We start from the raw sequence: 19,449 nt of genomic DNA on the forward strand, positions 1-19,449 counted from the left end.
CATTGCTGAAGGCAGTGTCTGAAAACATGAAGATCTATATTGCTAAAAGTTTCCTGATAGATTTCCAAAATTTTCACAATTAGCCATACAGAAAAAAGGCAGGCAATTGGATGTATAGAGTCTGCAATTATCTATTTAAAAAAAAATTAGGCCCAGTTTGCAAATGCCTTTTACCAGTCATACTTCTTACGCTAGCAAATAACCCTGAAAGGTTACTCCAGTCTCATCCTCAATCTCATTCAAACAGATTGTAAAGGTGCTCTCTCCACCGTTTCTTTGCTCTTCCTGAGTTTTACTCCTTATAGCTTGTCTAGACTGAGTCAAAGACTGAGTCAAAGGTCTAGAATCAGCCCTCCGAACTGGGCTGAGCATGCCCTGAGTGTGCACCACTGCACTTCAGAGCCAGAAGCTCACCTGAGGCTGCTCCAGATTTGTCCCCAGAGCCTGCCTTCAAGCCTTTAGTGGGCAAATACTGGGGACGAGTCCAGAAAAGCCTCAGGGACAAACTTCCAGTGTCAGCATATTTGGATAGGTGGGATAGGCTTGGTCCCATGTTCCTAAGACCTGCCTCAGACATGGTAAACCCTGTAGAGTTCTGAGTAGAAGCATGTATTTTTTAAAGTTCTCCATGTTCTCAGAGTAGGATGGTCTTGTTATTAAATCACTAAACTGGGACTGGTGAAATAGGGGTCCAAATGCATAGTTGTACCACAGACATTCTGTATGATGTAGGGGAGGCAAAACTGCAAAGGAAAGAATGAATATGCAAAGAAAGGAATGAACTATAGGCCCCATCTACTCATGAAGCTAAGGGCTGATGGGATCTAATGCGCAGTTCACACAATTGCATCTCCACATGTGCATGGCAGGAAGTGTGACTGTGGGACTGCGCATTCAATCCCCACTGTGCCTTATTGTCAGTGCGGGGGAAGCACAATCCTGAGATTCCCCTGACTGCCAAGAAGTAGGATCCCACATCTGGGGTGCACCATGCCCAGAGTGAAACCCCTGGACCCTGGGGATCACAACTGTCAAGAACCCTAGGGCTCAGAGGTTTCATTCTGGGCATGGTTCACCCCTGCAGCTGGGAACCTTGTTAGCTGATGTGGCTCCCAGCTGCAAGAGAGACCCTGTTCCACATGCAAACGAAAACCCGATAGCAACCAGCTATAAAGTTAGTACACATTTTTTTAGGTCTAACTTTATAGCTGGTTGGAGTTTTTCATTGTGTGATGATAGCTACTTTGTACATGTAGCTGGTCTCCAAGTAATTGTGCAATTAACCAGTTAATTGCACAATATCTGTAACATGTAGAGGGGGCTCCACTACATTTGTTTAAAATACCTGCTTTGATTTTGGATGGTTGAAGGGAATGGTTGCAATAACAGTAAAAAAAGAAAACTATAAATGTTACACTTACTGTTTTGACATCTTCAATAATATATGTGTCATTCATTATGAACTCAGGGTATCCCACTTTTGCCATAACAGCTCTTGCCTTTGGGGGAAAAGAAAAAGCATTTGTAAGTTTAATCATTTCAAGGTACATCTCTTTCCTCATACTATTCCTACTGCATGGTACTCTTGCTGTCTCAGAGATCATCTAGTTTTCACCACAACCCGTTATTGGAAAAGTAGGCACAACTAATCAACTCCACTGTGGGACACTGGGCATGCGGACATCACCCAGGGGTGCTGCCATGACACATGTCCTGCCTATTTGCTCCCACTTCATGCTTCGAATGTAGCCACCCTTAGAGCAGCCTTGAACACATGCCTGAGAAAGAGAACCTGAATGCAGCTCTGAGCATCCATTCTAGGGCAGTCCTTTGCCTTATTTATGGGTTTTGGTGTGTATGGAAGGAGAGAAGGAGGATGCTATGCATTTCTCAGTGGAGATCTCCAGCTTGGCCTGCCATAGGTCTCTCATTGAGGGCTAGGTTCCGCTTCCAGTTTACACAAGAACTCAGTTGATCCTTAGCAAGAGCTGAATCTCAGTAAGGAACTGCAAGCAGAGATAATCTTATGGTCACATGATATTTTCTACAGCATCTCTAAAAGATGGTCACAACTACATAAAGCAGCTGCTCAAGTCCAGTTGTGCAAATTTATTTGGATAGGAATATGAAAGGGTCAGAGCCTTCACAGGTGTAAACTAACACTGTTTTCTTTAAGACAAATCAATGTATGATAGTATGCATGAGGTGAACATTGTTTGATGGAGCACATGATTTCGTTTGACCACTCTATTGAGCCAGATTCATTCTTTCAGAGGAGTCTAAACTCTTTGCACTTCTCTATTTTAACATAATCCACTTCTTAAAATATTTGCTCCCAATAACAAGCTCTGAATTCCTTGGTTTAATAAAAAAGCAATAACTTGTTTAAACAATACAAATTTTCCTTAGTGTTTTTGCGAGGACATACCCACACCATATGTGACCATAAAAGCTATGACTTGAGCACTTACATGTGACAAAATATGGTACAAATTGCAAACAATTATGCAAACTGACTTTATAGTGACTCATGGAAGGCACTAAGCTTTGCCCACACAAAGGACATCCAGCCATAGTTGCCATGGAAACAATTTGTTTTTAAGACAAAAAGCACAAAGAGAGAAAAAGACTAGAAGATGAGAAAACAAACAAAATCTGACAAGTACATGGACTAGACTAATGTGATCAAGTGAGACAGTACAATGTTTTAAATCCGTGTTTTATAGGAAGGTACCTTTTTGTACTACAAAACTTTTCCATAAATTTTTCCCTCTAGTAATGGCATCTTTCAAATACAAAAATCTGAAACCATATGGAAGCTGAAAAAGGAAAACTCTAATGAACTGTTCGGGCCTTTGAAAGAAACTGTGTTTATCTCCAACCCAGCAATCTCTTCAATGTGAGGAGACCCAAGAGTCCACATGGTGTACCAAATTGATTTCCAGCCTCCATGTGGATACCACATTGCCCATATGTAATCTAATAGACTAAGGCCTTATAAACCAAGATGACTGGAAATTTTGAAATAACGGAGAAAAAACTCATCTGCCACCTTGGAGTCATTTCACCCTAGTGGCCATCCCCCTATATTAAAAAAGCAACAGCATCTTGTGAAAATCATCAGCAACATAACCAGGATAAGCAACTCAGTTCACCTACGTACCAATTTCAGCCTCTAAAGGCTAATTTACTCCATGCTACAATCCTGCTTATAGCATTAAGGCCACAAAATACCAGAACTAAAAAAATTTCTTCTGCCATCCCAGAAAGATCAAAATCTAATCCCCCATGCACCAGGACCTCCTATAAAAGAAGTGACAAGAATGAGAATAATAAAAATTAGAGAAATTCCAATAACTAGATCACTTGAAGGAGGGTTAATAGATTTACCCCAAATTATTTTCCATCCTTTCATAAAAAACATTTGCAAGAAAACAGATCATTTATTTCTTGAGAGTTCATCTATTCTTAGAGCTCACTTCAATCCCAAAATTATAATCTTCCACTTGTGACATCACAATTAATTGCTATATGGCTAATTAAGATGTCACAAACAGAAGATTACGACTTCAGGTGGGAAATTAGCAGCAGGAGCAGATGAACTCTTAAGCAAGAAAGATCCAATTGTCATGCAAATAGCCCCAGTGATAGAAAAACAATAGAAGACAAATGCTGTACAGGAAATATGAAATGAGCCAAATTATCTCTCAATAGAATGTTTTCTCAGTTTTCCATGAGGCTTAGAAGGTGTTCAAGGTACTTTAAATGCCTGAGAAAAAGGGAGAACCACAATTCATTTGTGAGATTGCATATAATCAGCAGCATCTATTTTTTACCCTGACTATGCTGTCTTGTCCATCTGGCTGCACTTTTGTAAGGGGTTAGAACATTTGATTTCTTTATTTTAGATGTTTCCAAAGCTATTTGTTATATCAGTCTCAAGGAAGCAAGTAGAAAAACTCATCAGTTTTAATTTCCACTAAGTTGGCTGCCTAAATGAGTTAAGCTGGTCTCAAATGTCTTGCATGTATTTCAAAGTTATCATTTTAATCACTTAATTAAGCAGCCTTTGTGTTGCATCTACATAATTGAGCCCCTTAACATTTTTGATTAAATCAACACAATAAACAAAATCATTTATAATAGCTGATAAACAACTGCCCTTTAAAACTGATTTATAATGCAACTTACATAAATCCATAGTGGTTTTGACAGATTCTGTGTGGATTAACTACTCCGCTATTATGCTGAATTATGAAAGCTCCAATCAGAACAAAGCTATAAGCAAAAAATTAGCTGACTATTTCAGTGTATAACAAAAGTGAATTTACCCTGTTTTGAACAACATTAGATCTTTTTTAAAAATGGCATTTTCCAGACTGCTTTCCAAGAAAAAGCACTAAAGCAGGGTTAGGCAACAGTTTTTGGCCGGAGTGCCAAAAAAAACACAATGTCCATCTTGGAAGGTGCCGGAGTGCCAGCGTGCCAGAAAAACAAAACGAGGTTGTGGGGGTAGGGGGGGGTAATGGCAAGACACACTGCATATTAGTATAGTTAATAATCATAAATGTTGCCTTTTTTTTTTTACAGTATATACCAGATTTTATAAAAATTCTAAACCTGGTGACAAAAAATAAAACTTCATATGTTACCTTTGCTTTTGTGTATTTGCTAAGCATGTTGTGATGAGAGTGAGAAAGAGTGAGAAAGAAAGAGGAGAGAAAGGAGACAAAGAAGATGGGAGAGAGAAAAAAGAAAAACAAAGACAAAAGAAAAATAAGAGAAAAAACAAAAGAGAAGAGACAAAAAAAGGAAGAGGGTGCGACCCTCACCACCAGTGTCTCTCACCGCTACCAGCTGTGGCTCAGGCCTGCTGGCAATGTCCAACGGTGACACCCCAGCAGCACTCAAGCCTCCCTGATGGTCTTGGAGGGAGGACAACCCAGGCCTAGAGCCGAGAGGGAAGGCCTAGCCAGGGCTCGGGTAGAAGGACTCCCCTTCCCACATGGGCAGGGGCAGCACCAAGGTTGATCATTTGGGTCAGGGTCTGGGCAGCATGGGTGGCACCTTGGGAAGGCTGGCCCAGCCAGGCCCTTGGGAAGATGGCAGCTGGAGGAGAGTGGGGGCTAGGTGGGAAGCAGGAGCTGCTGTGGGGCTTTTCACTCTCAGGCCATAGTGGGGGCACCCAGCAGCACCTGAGGTGAGGGCTCAGGCTGACCCACACAGCTGTGCAGGAATGGGTAGCAGTTGTCCTGCCCACAAGGGGATGCAGCCTGGCCGAGGCAGGACACCAGGCTCAGGGGTCTCCTGGCTTGGTCTCTGCACACCAGGTACAGTGCGAGTGGGACAGAGCCTCTGGAGCTGCAGGAGCCCCCTAGGCTCTGGGAACGGTTGTTGGAGGCAGTGCTTGGTGCCAAGCCAGGCAGGAGCTTGCAGTCAGCAGCCCTGTGCAGGGCCTGGCCCAGCCCCCGCCCACTGAGGGGAGCTGTGGGTGTACAAGGCCCAGGCCTAGTGCAGACTAAAGGAATGGATTCTTAGCTGGTGTAAATTGTGAGTACCTTGAAACCCTCTTAAATCCAGCAATCTCAGTGAACACCCCCAATAAAAACTAGATCCCACTCTCTGAAAGGAGCAAAGGTGGCCTCTGACCTTAAAGTAGGAGTGTCAATGATTTGATCATGTCATAGAATCATGGGGAAGTAAGGTTGGAAGGGACCTCACAAAGTCATCTAGTCCAGGCCCCTGTGCAAGGCAGGATCATATCAGTCAAGTGTACGTCCAATTTGCTCTTGAAAAATTCCAGGGATAGAGATTCCACAACCTCTCTAGGAGCCTGCTCCAGTGTTAGAACGCCTTCATAGTCAGAAAGATCTTCCTAAATTTCCTCTGCTGCAGTTTGAGGTCAGTGCTCCTATTTGTCCCATATAGCTGCAGAGAAAAGTCAATCTGTTCCCTTTATAATCACATTTCAGGGATTTAAAGACTATTATCAAAATCACCCCTCAGTTTTCTCTTTTCCTGACTAAATAATCCCAGTTCTTTGGATTTCAGCCTCATAAATTGTGTTTCTCTGGCCTCTAGTCATTTTTGTCACTCCTCCAACATCCCATGATTTTGCTTCTGCCTATACTCGGCGGTGGCAGCGGTCCCTCAAAATTGAGGATGACACCCCACAGGCTTGATGGGTTCTCAGGTAACTGAGAAGCCCAATTCTGGATGCGCATGTTCTTCAGCAACAGAGGCGTGTTGTTGCATGGGGGAGTGGGATTTGCAGCCCTGAGTTAGTCTCCTCCCTTCTCTGTCGCTGCCATTCCACCTCAATATCAAGTCACTGAGCCTCAAAGTGACATGTGCCCTGGTGGACCACATGGCGCCACAACCAACAGTCACCAGCTTGCTCCTCCCAGCCATTGGTGTCAATACCTCCATGCTTGAGGGTGACCTTGAGCATGTTTTTATACCATTTCCTTTGGCCACCCTTTGAGCATTGGCCAATGGAGAGCTGGGAGAAGAGAATCTGATGAGGGGGGTGGTTCTTGGACATTCGGATGCAGTGGTTCAGCCATTGGAGTTGATTTCTCAAGAGTAAGGCTTCGATGCTGGTGGACATTGTTCCATGGAGGACACTCACGCTGGTCCTCTGGTCCTCCCATTTGATCCCCAGGATTCAACACAAGCACTGCTGGTGAAAGCTATACTAGTCACTGTGTGAATCAACAATGAGTAATGTGTATTTATGAGTATGCCTATGCTACAGGAGGAGAGAGTACAGTTACACAGCAAAAGAATTAAGCCCTGTCCAACTTCTTTCACACCTATGTCAACCCTGAATTGGAGAATCTTTCCCCTCTCCCCGCAAGCTACTACTCTTGAGCACATTGGTAAACCTAAGTGAACTCCCCCACCCCCAACCCAGCCCTGCTTCTTGAGCACATTGGCCAGTATCCCTAAGTGTACTGGCCATGGAATCTCTCCAGGCATCCTCACTACCTTATTTCCAGGGCTGAAGACTAAGACTCCAACAACAGGCCAGCTATAAACTCTATCAATATAGCCTTGAAAGCTGAGGAGTAAGAGGATGACCAATACCTCCACTACTCTTCTTTTTGTAATCCTATCCCATCATTCATAAACAAGTCAGAATCTCAGATCTGTCTGGTTTTGCAATGAGAAACATCTTAGGAGTAAGAGCATGTTAGACAAGTCTGGCCATGCCATCTCCCATGGGCTGATGCTGAACCAAATGAAAACCTCCATGGGCATGTCCTTGTGATTTGCAGTGCCTCAAAGCAGTCTGAGGCACTATAAACTACACGCAGTGCATGTGTAAGTATTAGCAGTGCGGCAGGTTTTGGATGGGGCTCTATGCCCTTGCCCCTCTGCTGCCTAGCTGGAGCAAGGACCAGCACTAGCTGGCATGGGAGGGGCAAAGAGCAAAGGGAGGGGCAGCAGCAAAATGGGCAGGGAGGAGGTTAATTCTTCCCTCCTTCCTCCCTTCCCCCACTGCAGCTGGGTTCAGGGTCTCCCAGGGAGCAGAGGGGAGGGGGCTACAGTGGTGGCCCCTTCAACTGGCAGGACCTAGCTCCAGGGAAGGGAGGAATTAACCTTCCTTTCTACCCCCTTCACCTTAACGGGGCTATGCTGGGTTGGTGGTTCTGCAGAGTTGTGAGAGGGGCTCTGTTTTGTGCTGTGGGAGATTCTGAGAGGCACTGGATGGGGACTCTTCCTCCTCCTCCCCTTCCTCCCCTGCCCCTGCAGGGGTGGGAGGGGGGAATGGGGGCTCCATGCAATGCTGCCTAGCCCCAGAGCGGGAGCAGAGGAGGCAGGAGGAGGCGCTGTTCTATGCTGGGGGGAAATCTTCTGCCTCTTCTTCCTCCCCCCAAGGGAGCAGCAGGAGCATGGAGCTCAGGTGGTCAGGGTGTGAGTGTTTGGGGTGTGAGGGAGGGTAGGGGTGTAGGGACCCCACACACTCCCCCATGGTGTGCAACCCCTGCTGCCTGATAGGAGCAGCAGGCAGGGAGGTCAGGGTGCTCATGCCCGGCACAGACATGGCTCCGGCCAGTGCTGCATGGGGGAAAGGGGTGGAGCCTGCCTTATCCCCATGGCTCTGCTCCCTGAGCCTGCAGCTCCAGCCCTGCACTGGAGCCAGCTGCTTCCCCTGCTCCCCACTGTGTAGGTCCCATGCTCTGCCAGGAGTGGTGGGAGTCCTGCCCCCTGCTTCCCCACAGAGTCTAGCATGAGGCTTCCCTGTGCAAGTGCAGAGCTACAGGCATGGTGCAGAGCCTCAACAGAGGAGCAATGGGGGAGAAGCAGGGAGGAGAGTCCCCCCTAGGACCAGGCAGCCTCACAGAGTCCCCTCGCCACTCCAACACAAGAAGGGAGGAAGAGGGAGAAGAGCCCCCTGCAACACCAATCAGGGCCCCCCTCCCAGCCCCATGACAGTGGAGGAGAGGGAGGAGGAGGAAGAGTTCCCCTCTGGGGCTGGGCAGTTGTGTGTGCCCGGATTGCTCCCAGCTGTCAGGGAGCCACTGAGGTGGCCTGCCAGAGCCTGGCCACACCCTCCCCTCCAAGTTTAGGTTCCTTGTGGAAGGGAGGGCTGCTCTAGCACCCCTGGGCTTCTGGCTTGAGCCACTGCAGGTTAGACTAATCTGCAAAGTCTAACTCTCTGCAGGTTAGACTACTCTGCAAAGACTGAATCAATTCAGGCTCAGGTTTTTTGAATGTTTGTCCTTAACCCATATGGCTAAAGCTGAGGAAGTGCCTCATATGATATGCCAGCCAATTGCCCGTCAAGAATGATGGGTGAACGGGGCCGGGTGGGGATGGAGCATCCCCAGTCACCACTCCACACCTCTGCTGCCTCCTAGGACTGGGGGGAAGGGAAAGCTTGCCCCGCCCCATCCCCTCTATCCCCCCCCCCACCAGCACCTCACGCGGCTGCTGCTTACAGTGCCACTGGCCTTGTCTGCTCCCCTCCAGCCCTGCTCCTCAGAGGCAGCAGAGTGCTGTCATGGCAGCGCTCCACTGCCTCCAAGGCCCTGACCAGAGCCAGGGAGGCAGGCAAGGCTTGTGGCGCTGGCCTCATTCCCCTTCTCCATCCCTGTCATCATGGTAGCACTCCACAATCTGAGTGGTTGTTTCACTAACCAGTCGGAGTGCTCCAAATGTGTTACGGACAGACAGACAGATGGACTAAGCCCTTTATTATATAAGAATTTTGACTGTGGACCTTTCCTCTTGTGTCCTTTCTCCAAAGAAACCCAAGCTGTCCTTTTACAAGCAGCATGTAGATAACTACCACTCATTCTCCTTTATATGAAGAAATCTGGAATGCTACACTCCAAGTTTAGCTTGCAGAGCACATTAAATGAGATGGAAGAATCACAAACTGCAGATAAAAGATAGGCAATTTTGTGAGAGAAAGGGTAGTTATGACACTTCTTTCTCTTCAGACCTCACTCCCTCAATCCCAAAGATGTCTTGTTCCTGTTGTACCACCTAAGCCCTTTATATTTCCCTGTTTTTGTGTGTTTCAATAGCAAAATGCTACTTATGCACCTTTTGCACTTATTTGAGGCATATCTTTAAATCATATAGAAAGGCCCAAATTGCTCTGATGCTGCAAACAATCTACTTCTCCAGACTTCCTAATAGAAAATGTCAAGCCTCACCCAAGTATCATTTCTATTATTATTAGTCTTATTATTATTTATATATTTTATATTGTGGAACTACTGAGATGCCTTAGGCTAAGTCGGAGCCTCTTGCACTGCACATTATAAGGTGAGAAGGACTGTCTAGCTGCCAAGCCACTAGATTTGACTTCAGAGACCTAAATTCCCAAATCACACTTCATTACTTTAGTCAGGTTATGAAATCTGCATTTTGTTAAGGCTGCTGTAAGGACAAAGGGCCAGTTTCTATTCCATGTATTAGGCATATACATGAATTTAGGTATGTAAGCATGATCCTATGCCATCCTGCTTGAACCTCTGAAAAAAATTAATACAAAAGGTGGGTAGGTCCTCCTCCTCATCACTGTTTTCTTGCAACTCCAAGTTAAGATGGCAGTCATTATAAAGTTAGATGCATTCATGGATTTTCTTGGACTCAAATAGAGTAGAATATAGTTTCACTTAGACACCTAAATCCATTTGTGGGCTTAACATGTGGAACTGCATCTGGCCCAAAGTGTTCAGATATTACCGTAACACGTGCCACATAACTACCTAGATAGATAAACTGTATAAAACGTACACTACTTGATGAGCCTTACCACAAAAGATTTTCAGTCTAAAAAGTAGGTTTGTAGTAGCTCCTCATCCTATTAACAGATAAAGTACAAAATATACTACACATGCTTTTGAGGTTATACACGAGGAAAACCCTGTATTATGTAATTTTAATTTATATTAAAAGCACTCTTATGGCTATTTTACATTGAAGAAATAAAAAATTATAAATATATAGGATAGATTTCTTTACTCTGTAGCAAGTAAAGACAAGAATGGAAAGGACAGGAATTTGTATAATAGGTGCAATGAAGTTGATGCCCTTGATCAAAAGGTGGGTAGGTCCTCCTCCTCATCATTATTATTATCATTATTCAGATTTACATCTCATCCCATCCAGAAAAGCTCAAATCAGCCTACAATAAATGAAAAACAGCCAACACATAAGACACACCACCCCAAAATCTTGAAAACTCTAAATTAACTCTGTTTTCAGAAAGAAATACAATGTCGTCAGTATAACTAGTCACAATTTCTGAAACCATGGTAGAATTTTATTACAGTGGGCTGTGTGCTTCTGAATAGTGTCTTTTGATTAGTCGTAAGAGTGCTTTTGGGAGCAACTGAAATATGTTCTATTTTCAGGTTATACTTGAGGCTTATATTACCAGCATGACTGCACCCAGGTGGCCTGTATGCTGTTAAAGGAATGTATATGATTTTAATGAAGTCCATCCACTCAAGTTCTCAAGCACAACAGAAGAAGATGGATCTTGAACAAGCAGCAAACCTGTTCTGCTTATAATATGACCTATAAAAAAAGCTATAAAAGAGGCTTCATATCCAGAGATGCTTTTTTTTAAGCCTATGTTTGGTTTTTCAGAGTAGATTCTTATTAGGTCATTCATCGTGTTAAGAGGTAATTTTTTTAAATCTATGTGCTGTAAACTCCTTAGATACCCCAATGCACAAACCTAGACACACTGAATGAGTAAACAGTCCCTGTGCAATCCAGCAGACTGCTTGCAAGCTTAAAAGTTAAGCATTGTCTCTGGTACTTTGTTGGAATGCAGCCCTAGAATATACTAGTGTAATAGTGCAAATCATGCTCTCAGACCTCAAAATTCATATTAAAAACCTGCTTGCCATGCCTTCCCCACCCTTGATAGAAACCTTTGACAAATGTACAAGAATCATTTCCTTTGAGAGGTCCATTCTACCACTTCACTTCTCCAGTCCACCTCAATCACAATACAGTTAGTCATATGCCTCACTGGGATTGCTGTGAAAATAACTGATAGTTCAGTTTGGGAACCAAAGAAAACATTTGAAAAAAAATCACTTGGCATGGGGAAAATATTTCCTTTTTCCACATAAGGCAATGAAAAACCAAAAAAAAAAAAAAAAATTAAATGTGGGTGAAATGGGGGGAGAAGGTTAAACTCATGTTTTATTTTTGAATGTTTCTTATTCTTGTTAACAAAATCTAACTACATTATTCATTCAAAATCTAACTACATTATTCATAACACTTTTTAAAAAACTCAGAATAAAGTGTTCAAATATTTCATAAATTCTTCTCATTTTTGGCTGAAACTATTTGCTAAACTTCACATAGTTTTGGTCAACCTGGAACTTTTTTTTTTTTTAGCTAATAAAATGTTCATACAAAAAGTATCCTAGCAGTACTTACTTGCTAGGTGCTTCTGCTTCTTACCTTACCTAGATTGGCATTATAGTTATCAAAAATTACATCTTCTGTTATTCATGTGGTCTCATATAGGCTTGGTAAAGGACACTGGCTTAAATTTAGGCACATATTTTTGAATCAAGGCTTTACTATCTTTTATAAAAGTTAAAATGTTGGGAAAAGGGGAAGAAACCTTATTCTTCCTGAAGCACTAATGTGGGGAGGAATTAGCAGAGTGGTGATAACTGCATGAGGTCTGCTAGTGTAGGGTCGAACGTGTAGGGTTAGTGGCTGCAATCTCCAATTTAACATCATCTTTTTGTTGGAAAAGGAGCCACATGCATCTCTAAGCTAGGGGATGTTGTCCATACCACAAATAGCCAATTTTAGGGAGGAGTTTTGTAATAAGCAGGTCACTGTGAGATTGACTTAAAGCCCATTGGGTTATGGAGGTCTTTCAGTTTACTTCCATTGACTTTGAATTAGCATATACTCCATTCCCACAGTAGCTATCCCAAGCAGGAGAAAGCAGGATGTAACCCCTAACTATCTTCACCCAAACAAGTTCAAAAAGTTTTTATTAGCCATGCATTCCTCCTTGTTTACCTCATGTTAAAGTGTTACCTGAACTCTCTTCATTCACACAGCACTAGGAAGTGGAAAGCCTGTCAAGGCCAAAAAGTTTTTTGGCAATCTTAGCTAGATTAAAGGCACATTTATAATCCCAGACTCAGAGAAGGCAATGCCCTGAAATATAGGGAAAATACAAAATTAAGTGTACAGAAGTCTGCAGTTAGGAAGCTGTGCAAAGAACTGCGTCGCAAGTGTGCCTTTTGTTTTTTCATCTAGCACATCCTGTGTTGTGTCAAGTCCCATTCATTTCCTCTCCTACTACTCTTTACCTCTAAGTACCATTCAATACAATCCAAAAAGATGGGTTTAATTACAGCTCAGTAGAAGCTACTGGGGTCAGGATTTCATCATTAATTTGTTGCATTACCATCATTCTACCTATATTGTCAATCAGATGAGTAGTTTCAGAATTAAACACCACACTTTCTCTCTTTGCTTTCCAACTGATTTCAAATGCTTGCATTTCAGTGCAACTGAAGAACATTCTATCCTAATCTATTCATGTTTTTCTATTCTGTTCATAAACTTGGTATCTAAGAATTATCAACATCTTGCTCACTATTGAGCCAGATTATAATTATAGTACTTTGGGACCAAACTCTGTTTTATACCAAGGTTTGTGTAAACCACCCTAACAATATGGGTAGGCCTTTAAGTAGGAGTGTATTACTGCTACCTTGAATTATAGACCTTCTACTTATATTTGCTAGGATATTTTAATAGTTTAACCAAACTCCAAAGGGATAAACCAATTCACCATATGCTGCATTGCATTATAGATTATTTTTATCATGATATAAAAATAGTTGACTTTAAGCATGAACATCCTTGTATATTTAAATACTGTATTTGCTAGAATGGTTTTGAAATAAGCACAAAAATCTTTTAAACAATTCTAGGCAATTCTTGTATATGAAACACAACTTCGCAAAGATTTTTTTAGGAGCTGCTAAAAAAATTTAAAATTAATACAATTACAGTTCACTGAAAAATTAGCATGAAATACAGTCTGAAAGCTAAAATCATTCATGGCAAAGTAATGTTCCATTTAATTACAAAGATTAATTCAGCCTTTACGTGTGTGTCTAGTCCTTTCATTTTTCATCGAAAATACATGATTCAAGGGCCATCTGGTAAAATTGCTGCACACATATCACTGGTTTCTATTATGATTGCAAGAAAAAGGAATAAAAAAGGATTATGGACATTTTCAAAACATAGTCAAGTACAAATATGGGGCTTGAACCAATGGCCAGTAACATTAAATTAATTTTTCTACTGACTTAAGTTGTATCCATCATGATCAAATGTTTCCTTAAATGGGGCTGTGTAAAATGTCAGGTATTTGTGCAATCAAACTGAAGTAGATATTCAAACACACTCTTTTCTATTCCTTGATCTGAAATAATAATTTAACGCATTAAGAGTGCTTCACCTGTGGACAGGCAGATGAGCTTATTTAGGTAAACGTGAAATCTTGTATTAGACCAACAAAATAGTTGGAAAATTTGTTCTTTGCAAGCTTTCAGGCACAGACACCCTTCTTCAGGCACAGGGAGAGTTTGTTGATTCTTTGTGTTCTCTCCTGGGTAGAATGGAAGCCAATATGCAAAATGCTGGTCTGTGAAAATGCAGATACATGCAGGGGGATGAGAGGCCCCATGAGACAATAGGTGAGAGAAAGGTGGGGTGGGGGAGAAAAGAGGGAAGAATGTAGCTGGTAAAATGCAGACAGATTACCTGGGATTATCAGATGGCAGTCAGGTTATAATGTGCTATTAAAGCCAACGTCTATATTTAGTCCATGATTTTTTGTACCCAGATTTATGAAGTGAAGTTCATAGGCTTGTCTATTAAATGTGTTTTGTAAATTCCCTTTGAGGATTAGCACTGAGAGATTGGAGAGAGAGTGGTTTTCTTGTGAGAAGTGTGAGCCCACAGATAGTCGTGTATTTTTGTCTTTGAAAGGTTTTTGATGTGTGTTCATTCTGTGGACAGCTGATTCTCCAAAATATAGCTAGTGTCCATAATGCTGTATCTGCAGTAGCTCGGAATGCTAGGTTTAACCAGTTGTATTTCTATGCCTGTCTATTTAATGATAAAACATATGCACTAAACTATCAAAACTTAACTTATTAAGATCCTAAGCAGCAGAGTTTGTTTCAATAAGTAGATTTCACACCATGGCACTTCACTCTTCTTTGTATTTTTAATCACTATTTAGATGTGCTAAACTAATAGATTTGGGGGATGGGAACAGTGGGTCATTTCTCCCTTCTTATATCCTAGGTTCGAGAGCAGAACATACCAGGTGGTTTATGCAACTAATCACAACACAAGCCATAGACATGCATTACACTGTAGCACTAGAAGCACCCTTGTAGTGTCACCAAAAAGTGAGCATTCATATGTTCATACCATCTGTAGTGCCACCAAAACAGCAGGTCTGCCACAAAAATGTTCCTCTTTCCAAGAGAACTTTTCTATAGCACCACATGTGACATGTGGTTCTATAGGGGGTCCCTTAGACTCCCAAGGCATATTTACATTTATCACTATGGCAATGTTGTTACAATGCTGAGATTTAGTACTTCCTTTTGGTGCAGTTATAGCCCGTACTGTGCTGTATGCACACAGCACAGTTATTTTTAGTAGCTACTTGTCATAGCAGCACACTATACCAGGGGAGCACATCGCTATGGCGAAATAGCTGGTCACATGTAGATGCCTGCATCACCATAGTGTGTTGCTACGGCGACGCAGCATCACGTATAGAAGTGCCCCTAGCGTCCTAGAGTCCTTCACTCTTCCTTCTACTCCGTGCTCTAACAGCTTTTCCAGCCATATCAAGCTGTCCTAAAGCCTTGTTGGAGCTGTCATTGAGCCTTGTGTCAAGTGTGCATCCCCAGCATTGGTGATAATGGCAGAAATGCCTGCCCCCAGTTCATAAGAAATTGAAGTGTTGAGGCCATTTTTTATGCTACAGATGAATATGTGTCCATTGCCACAGAAACACAGTCCCAATGTAAACTATCTGGTGTGTCAATACATAAATGGAACCACTTTTAACAAACTCAGCAAACAGAAAACTTCTCAAAAGAAAAACAAAAAATGACCATAGATTTGGTAAAATGTACATCTCTTCATGATGGTATTTATAGCAAAATTTATCAGATGAATTGTTTATTGGGAATGATTTGCTCAGCAGTAATATTTCAGTAATTAAAGTAATAATACCATACTGAAGGTAGTATCACTCAATGTTGCAAAGAACAGAAACCTTGCCATAGGGCTCCCCTACCTAGGCACATCAATTTTCATGATTGCATCATTCTATTACATAAATCCCAGTTTATTCTGGTCTTGTATGCTTTGATGACCGTGTGGTTCAAGTAAACCTCTTGCCTACTGCAAAAGCATCATTATATTTGCATAATATTTGGCTGAAAGTCCCAAGCTTCAGAGTAAAATACTGATCCCACCAGAGTCAAAAGCAAAGTTCCTGTTGGTTTCAAGAGATGCAGTGTTTCAACCTTCATGAGTAACATTAACCACCTCCAACAACTTTTCTGCCCCAAATTCCTATCACATTCAAGAGAGTTTCAGTCTTAGGTGAAGCCACACATTACATTTAGACCATAATAAGGGCACTTAAAACTTCGGTATTCACAAATTAAAACGTGTTAACTTATGCAAAGTGTCCTCTGAGCATTTCAAAGCAACACCACTTCAATCAAGGGTTAACTCTGAGTCATGCTACCTAGCTCATGTTAGGGTATCTTCAGTCTGCTTCACAGAGATAAAAAGAGCAATTTGTAGTCCTCCTTTGTAGTCCTCCAGAATCCTAAGATTTATTGTGCCCAGCCCCTACTTCCCCCAGAGTAGAGAAAGAGCCAAGGTGCCCTGGCTCCTAACCATGCCCCTGCTTACCAGCCCTCTAATGGTAAGTTGTAGCTGTACAGGCAAGAAACGGTATTAACCATTTCTATGTGCCTGCTCACAACCTGCTGTAACTGAAACACTGCTTAACATTCCACTGTTTCTGTATGGTCTAATTGTAATATGCAACTTCACCCTCATTATGGTAAGTAATAGTACTGAAACAAAATTGGCACAGGTTTGTAAGAAATGCAACAGAAAGGGATGTCTGGGATGCACCTCCACCAAGGCAGCAGTTAAGAGAGAAATTATATTTCTCATGGTATCTAAACTTATCACCACCCTCACATAGCACTGCTCAGCACTGAAGCACAACCAACAAACATAATATTGTTTTTCCTATTTCAGATAAAAGTCCCCCATAATCTAGAGGTCTCCTTTGGCTGTCAGTTTGACAATATTCTCTGAGTAGCCATACTGACACTGATTTTTGGGACAAAGATTTTAGTTGGATCCAGTTCTAATTCTATTAATCCCATTTATTCCTGCAACATCACTAAATTTGTTAACAGAACACCAGCAACTATAAAGTCCTATTAATACAAAACTGACCCAACTTCTTAGATCAGTCTATCAGTACAATTCGACCACCTCACATTTCTACATATCAGCAGTTATCCAGTTTCAAACTCAATTATACTGCTACTGAATCTGTAGATGTACATGATGCTATATCATAATTGCTGTGTGATTTTTGTACTTTAGGGTTATGGGCAAAAAGAATGAAAGACTTCATAATGTACAGGACCACAGAGGGGAGGGTCAAGCATGTACATTCGTAACACCAGAAAAGCATCCCTGCAATACCTTCATCCATGATTTATACAGAATGGCTGGAACTATGTTTTCTATATCCCTTGTCATTTTAAATTTGAACAACAGGACAATTCCAATGGGTCAACTGTATTTTGTATTTTAAACCACAAGGCAACTCTGAGCTGATTCCCATCCAGTAGTCTAGTTCTCCAGGTTTCCAGGGCTAACTAAAGATTTATTATGTTTTCAAGGAGAACATAGTTAAACAGGTCCAAGGGCCAGTTACATGGTCCAAATCTTAAATCCGTTTATTCTCTGCCCAAATGCCAGCTGACAGATACAGGAAAAAGGTCTGGAACTGAAAAGTACCAAATATAGAATTGCTCAGCAACTCATTTTGGGAACCAATACATCCAACTCGCATATACTTTTGTCAGTGACAATATAAATAAAGCCAAATCTACAGAAAGAGTTTTCTTGCAAAAATGAAGGCTCAGCTATTCATCCTAAATCTCAGTGGCTGGCTACTGGTTACCAGGGTGAAGTATAATTTTGGAACTCAGTAACTAAAGCTACTTTTATTGGAGTGTTAAAGATTTAAGAAAAAAGGTTTCAGTACCCAGGTAGTGATGAATGTTATAAAACCATTACTAGGCACAAAGCATTAGATCAGTATGAATGGGATTTTAAAAGATGCAAGTCTGTTCTAATTCTTGTCTCACTGGAGTCAACAATAAAACCCTCATTGACCTTAACAAGAATAGACTGCCAAGTCTGAGTACTTTTTTTAAAGTCTTATCCTATGTCTATATGCTAAACAGTTTGTTTTATAACACAGCTTATTAACCTCAAAGTTGCAATAAATTTTCTGCTGTTAGGGCTATTTAAATGGACTGAAAAAGCTGTTAACTGCAGCTGTTACTATTCCTTTTTTTAGTTAATGAATTGGATTCTAGTCCTTGGCTGCCTTTACCCAGTAGGGTGACCCTGAGCAAACTTCCTTCTTTTCCCTAGCCTTCTACCTCCGTTTCCCCCATCTATAAAATTGGAACCATGGTGCTTCCTTCCTTTGTAAAATGCTTTGAGCTCATCTGATAGAAAGTGTGACACAAATCCTGTGGATCATGATGATGATGGATGATGATGTTGATGATAATTGCTATTTTAAAAGTGCCAGACTAATAACCACATCCTTTCCAAATGTACCTTGGCTTCTCTAAGGTCATTAAATCTCCAATTAAAGGGTGATACATTAAGACTTCTGCCAATAAGCAATGACCAAAACAGTAGCAGGCAAAAATAAAACAGCAAAAATAAAAATCTCATCTTTAAAAATGTGAAATAGATTTTCAAAGTGCTGTCCACTGAATTTAAACAGACACGCTAAGGAAATGTCAGCCTTTTCTATGTACCGTATGATATGAAAAGAGACACACTAAATCTTTGAACAAAATCAAATGACTGATTCAGGAACTGGATGGAAGAATATTGCCATAATCTCTTATGAAAGACCAGGTGGACATGTAGAGCCCTGAAGGAGTGATGGCAGACACCTCATTGTGCTCTCAAAATCCCAGAGGGAGGACAGCCTATTAGGCACATAAGTTGATTAAGCGCCTGAATGCAATTCTGTTCCACCTGGCTCAAGCCCCATAAACACTGTTAAATGCAAAAGGTGGGTAGGTTCTCCTCTTCCTGGGGTCTTTTCTTCTTTTTTGTGACTCAGGGTAAGAATACAGTGTGTAGAAGCAGATGCATTAATTGATTTTCAGGGTCTTGAACATACTAGAATAGAACTGCACTTAGGCATGTAAGTTCACTTCGATGCTCAATAGGTAGAACAGAACCTGGTCCATCTAGGTTAAGTTTATTAAGTAATAAGAAAGCATGGCTACAGGAACAATTTACAGTGAAGTAAAAGGAGGCAGGTCTATATCACATATCAGCTGTTCTAGAATAACTGCCCATCTCCATGCTCTTACCAGTAATAAGTAGAAGCCAAACTACAGTAGCAGTCAAAGAAGAGAAAATTACCGCAATTTAACATGTACTTGCCACATTTTTAGATTATGTACACAGGCAGTTAGTACAGAGCCAATGGGGTACAGTAACCTCCCCCCACCACCCCCAACAGCTTTTATACTGCAGTACATTTTTCTTAAGCCCTCGTGCTTAGAAGCCTAAATTCCTGCAATAGGA

At 41.8% G+C, this 19,449-nt stretch overlaps 1 protein-coding gene across 1 annotated transcript in view; it reads right to left on the reverse strand.

Annotated features, from left to right (window-relative positions):
- The window catches only part of PHEX (phosphate regulating endopeptidase X-linked), a 175,620-nt gene that overhangs the window by 49,951 nt on the left and 106,220 nt on the right, over positions 1 to 19,449 (reverse strand). The window contains exon 13 of the mRNA XM_090062296.1: positions 1,422 to 1,499. Coding sequence (XP_089918422.1) covers positions 1,422 to 1,499 — 78 coding nt within the window. The remainder of the gene's footprint in view (positions 1 to 1,421; positions 1,500 to 19,449) is intronic.

The sequence above is a fragment of the Crocodylus siamensis genome, chromosome 1, assembly GCF_052110815.1.
Source record: "Crocodylus siamensis isolate JL-2025a chromosome 1, ASM5211081v1, whole genome shotgun sequence".
NCBI classification, from domain to species: Eukaryota; Metazoa; Chordata; order Crocodylia; family Crocodylidae; genus Crocodylus; species Crocodylus siamensis.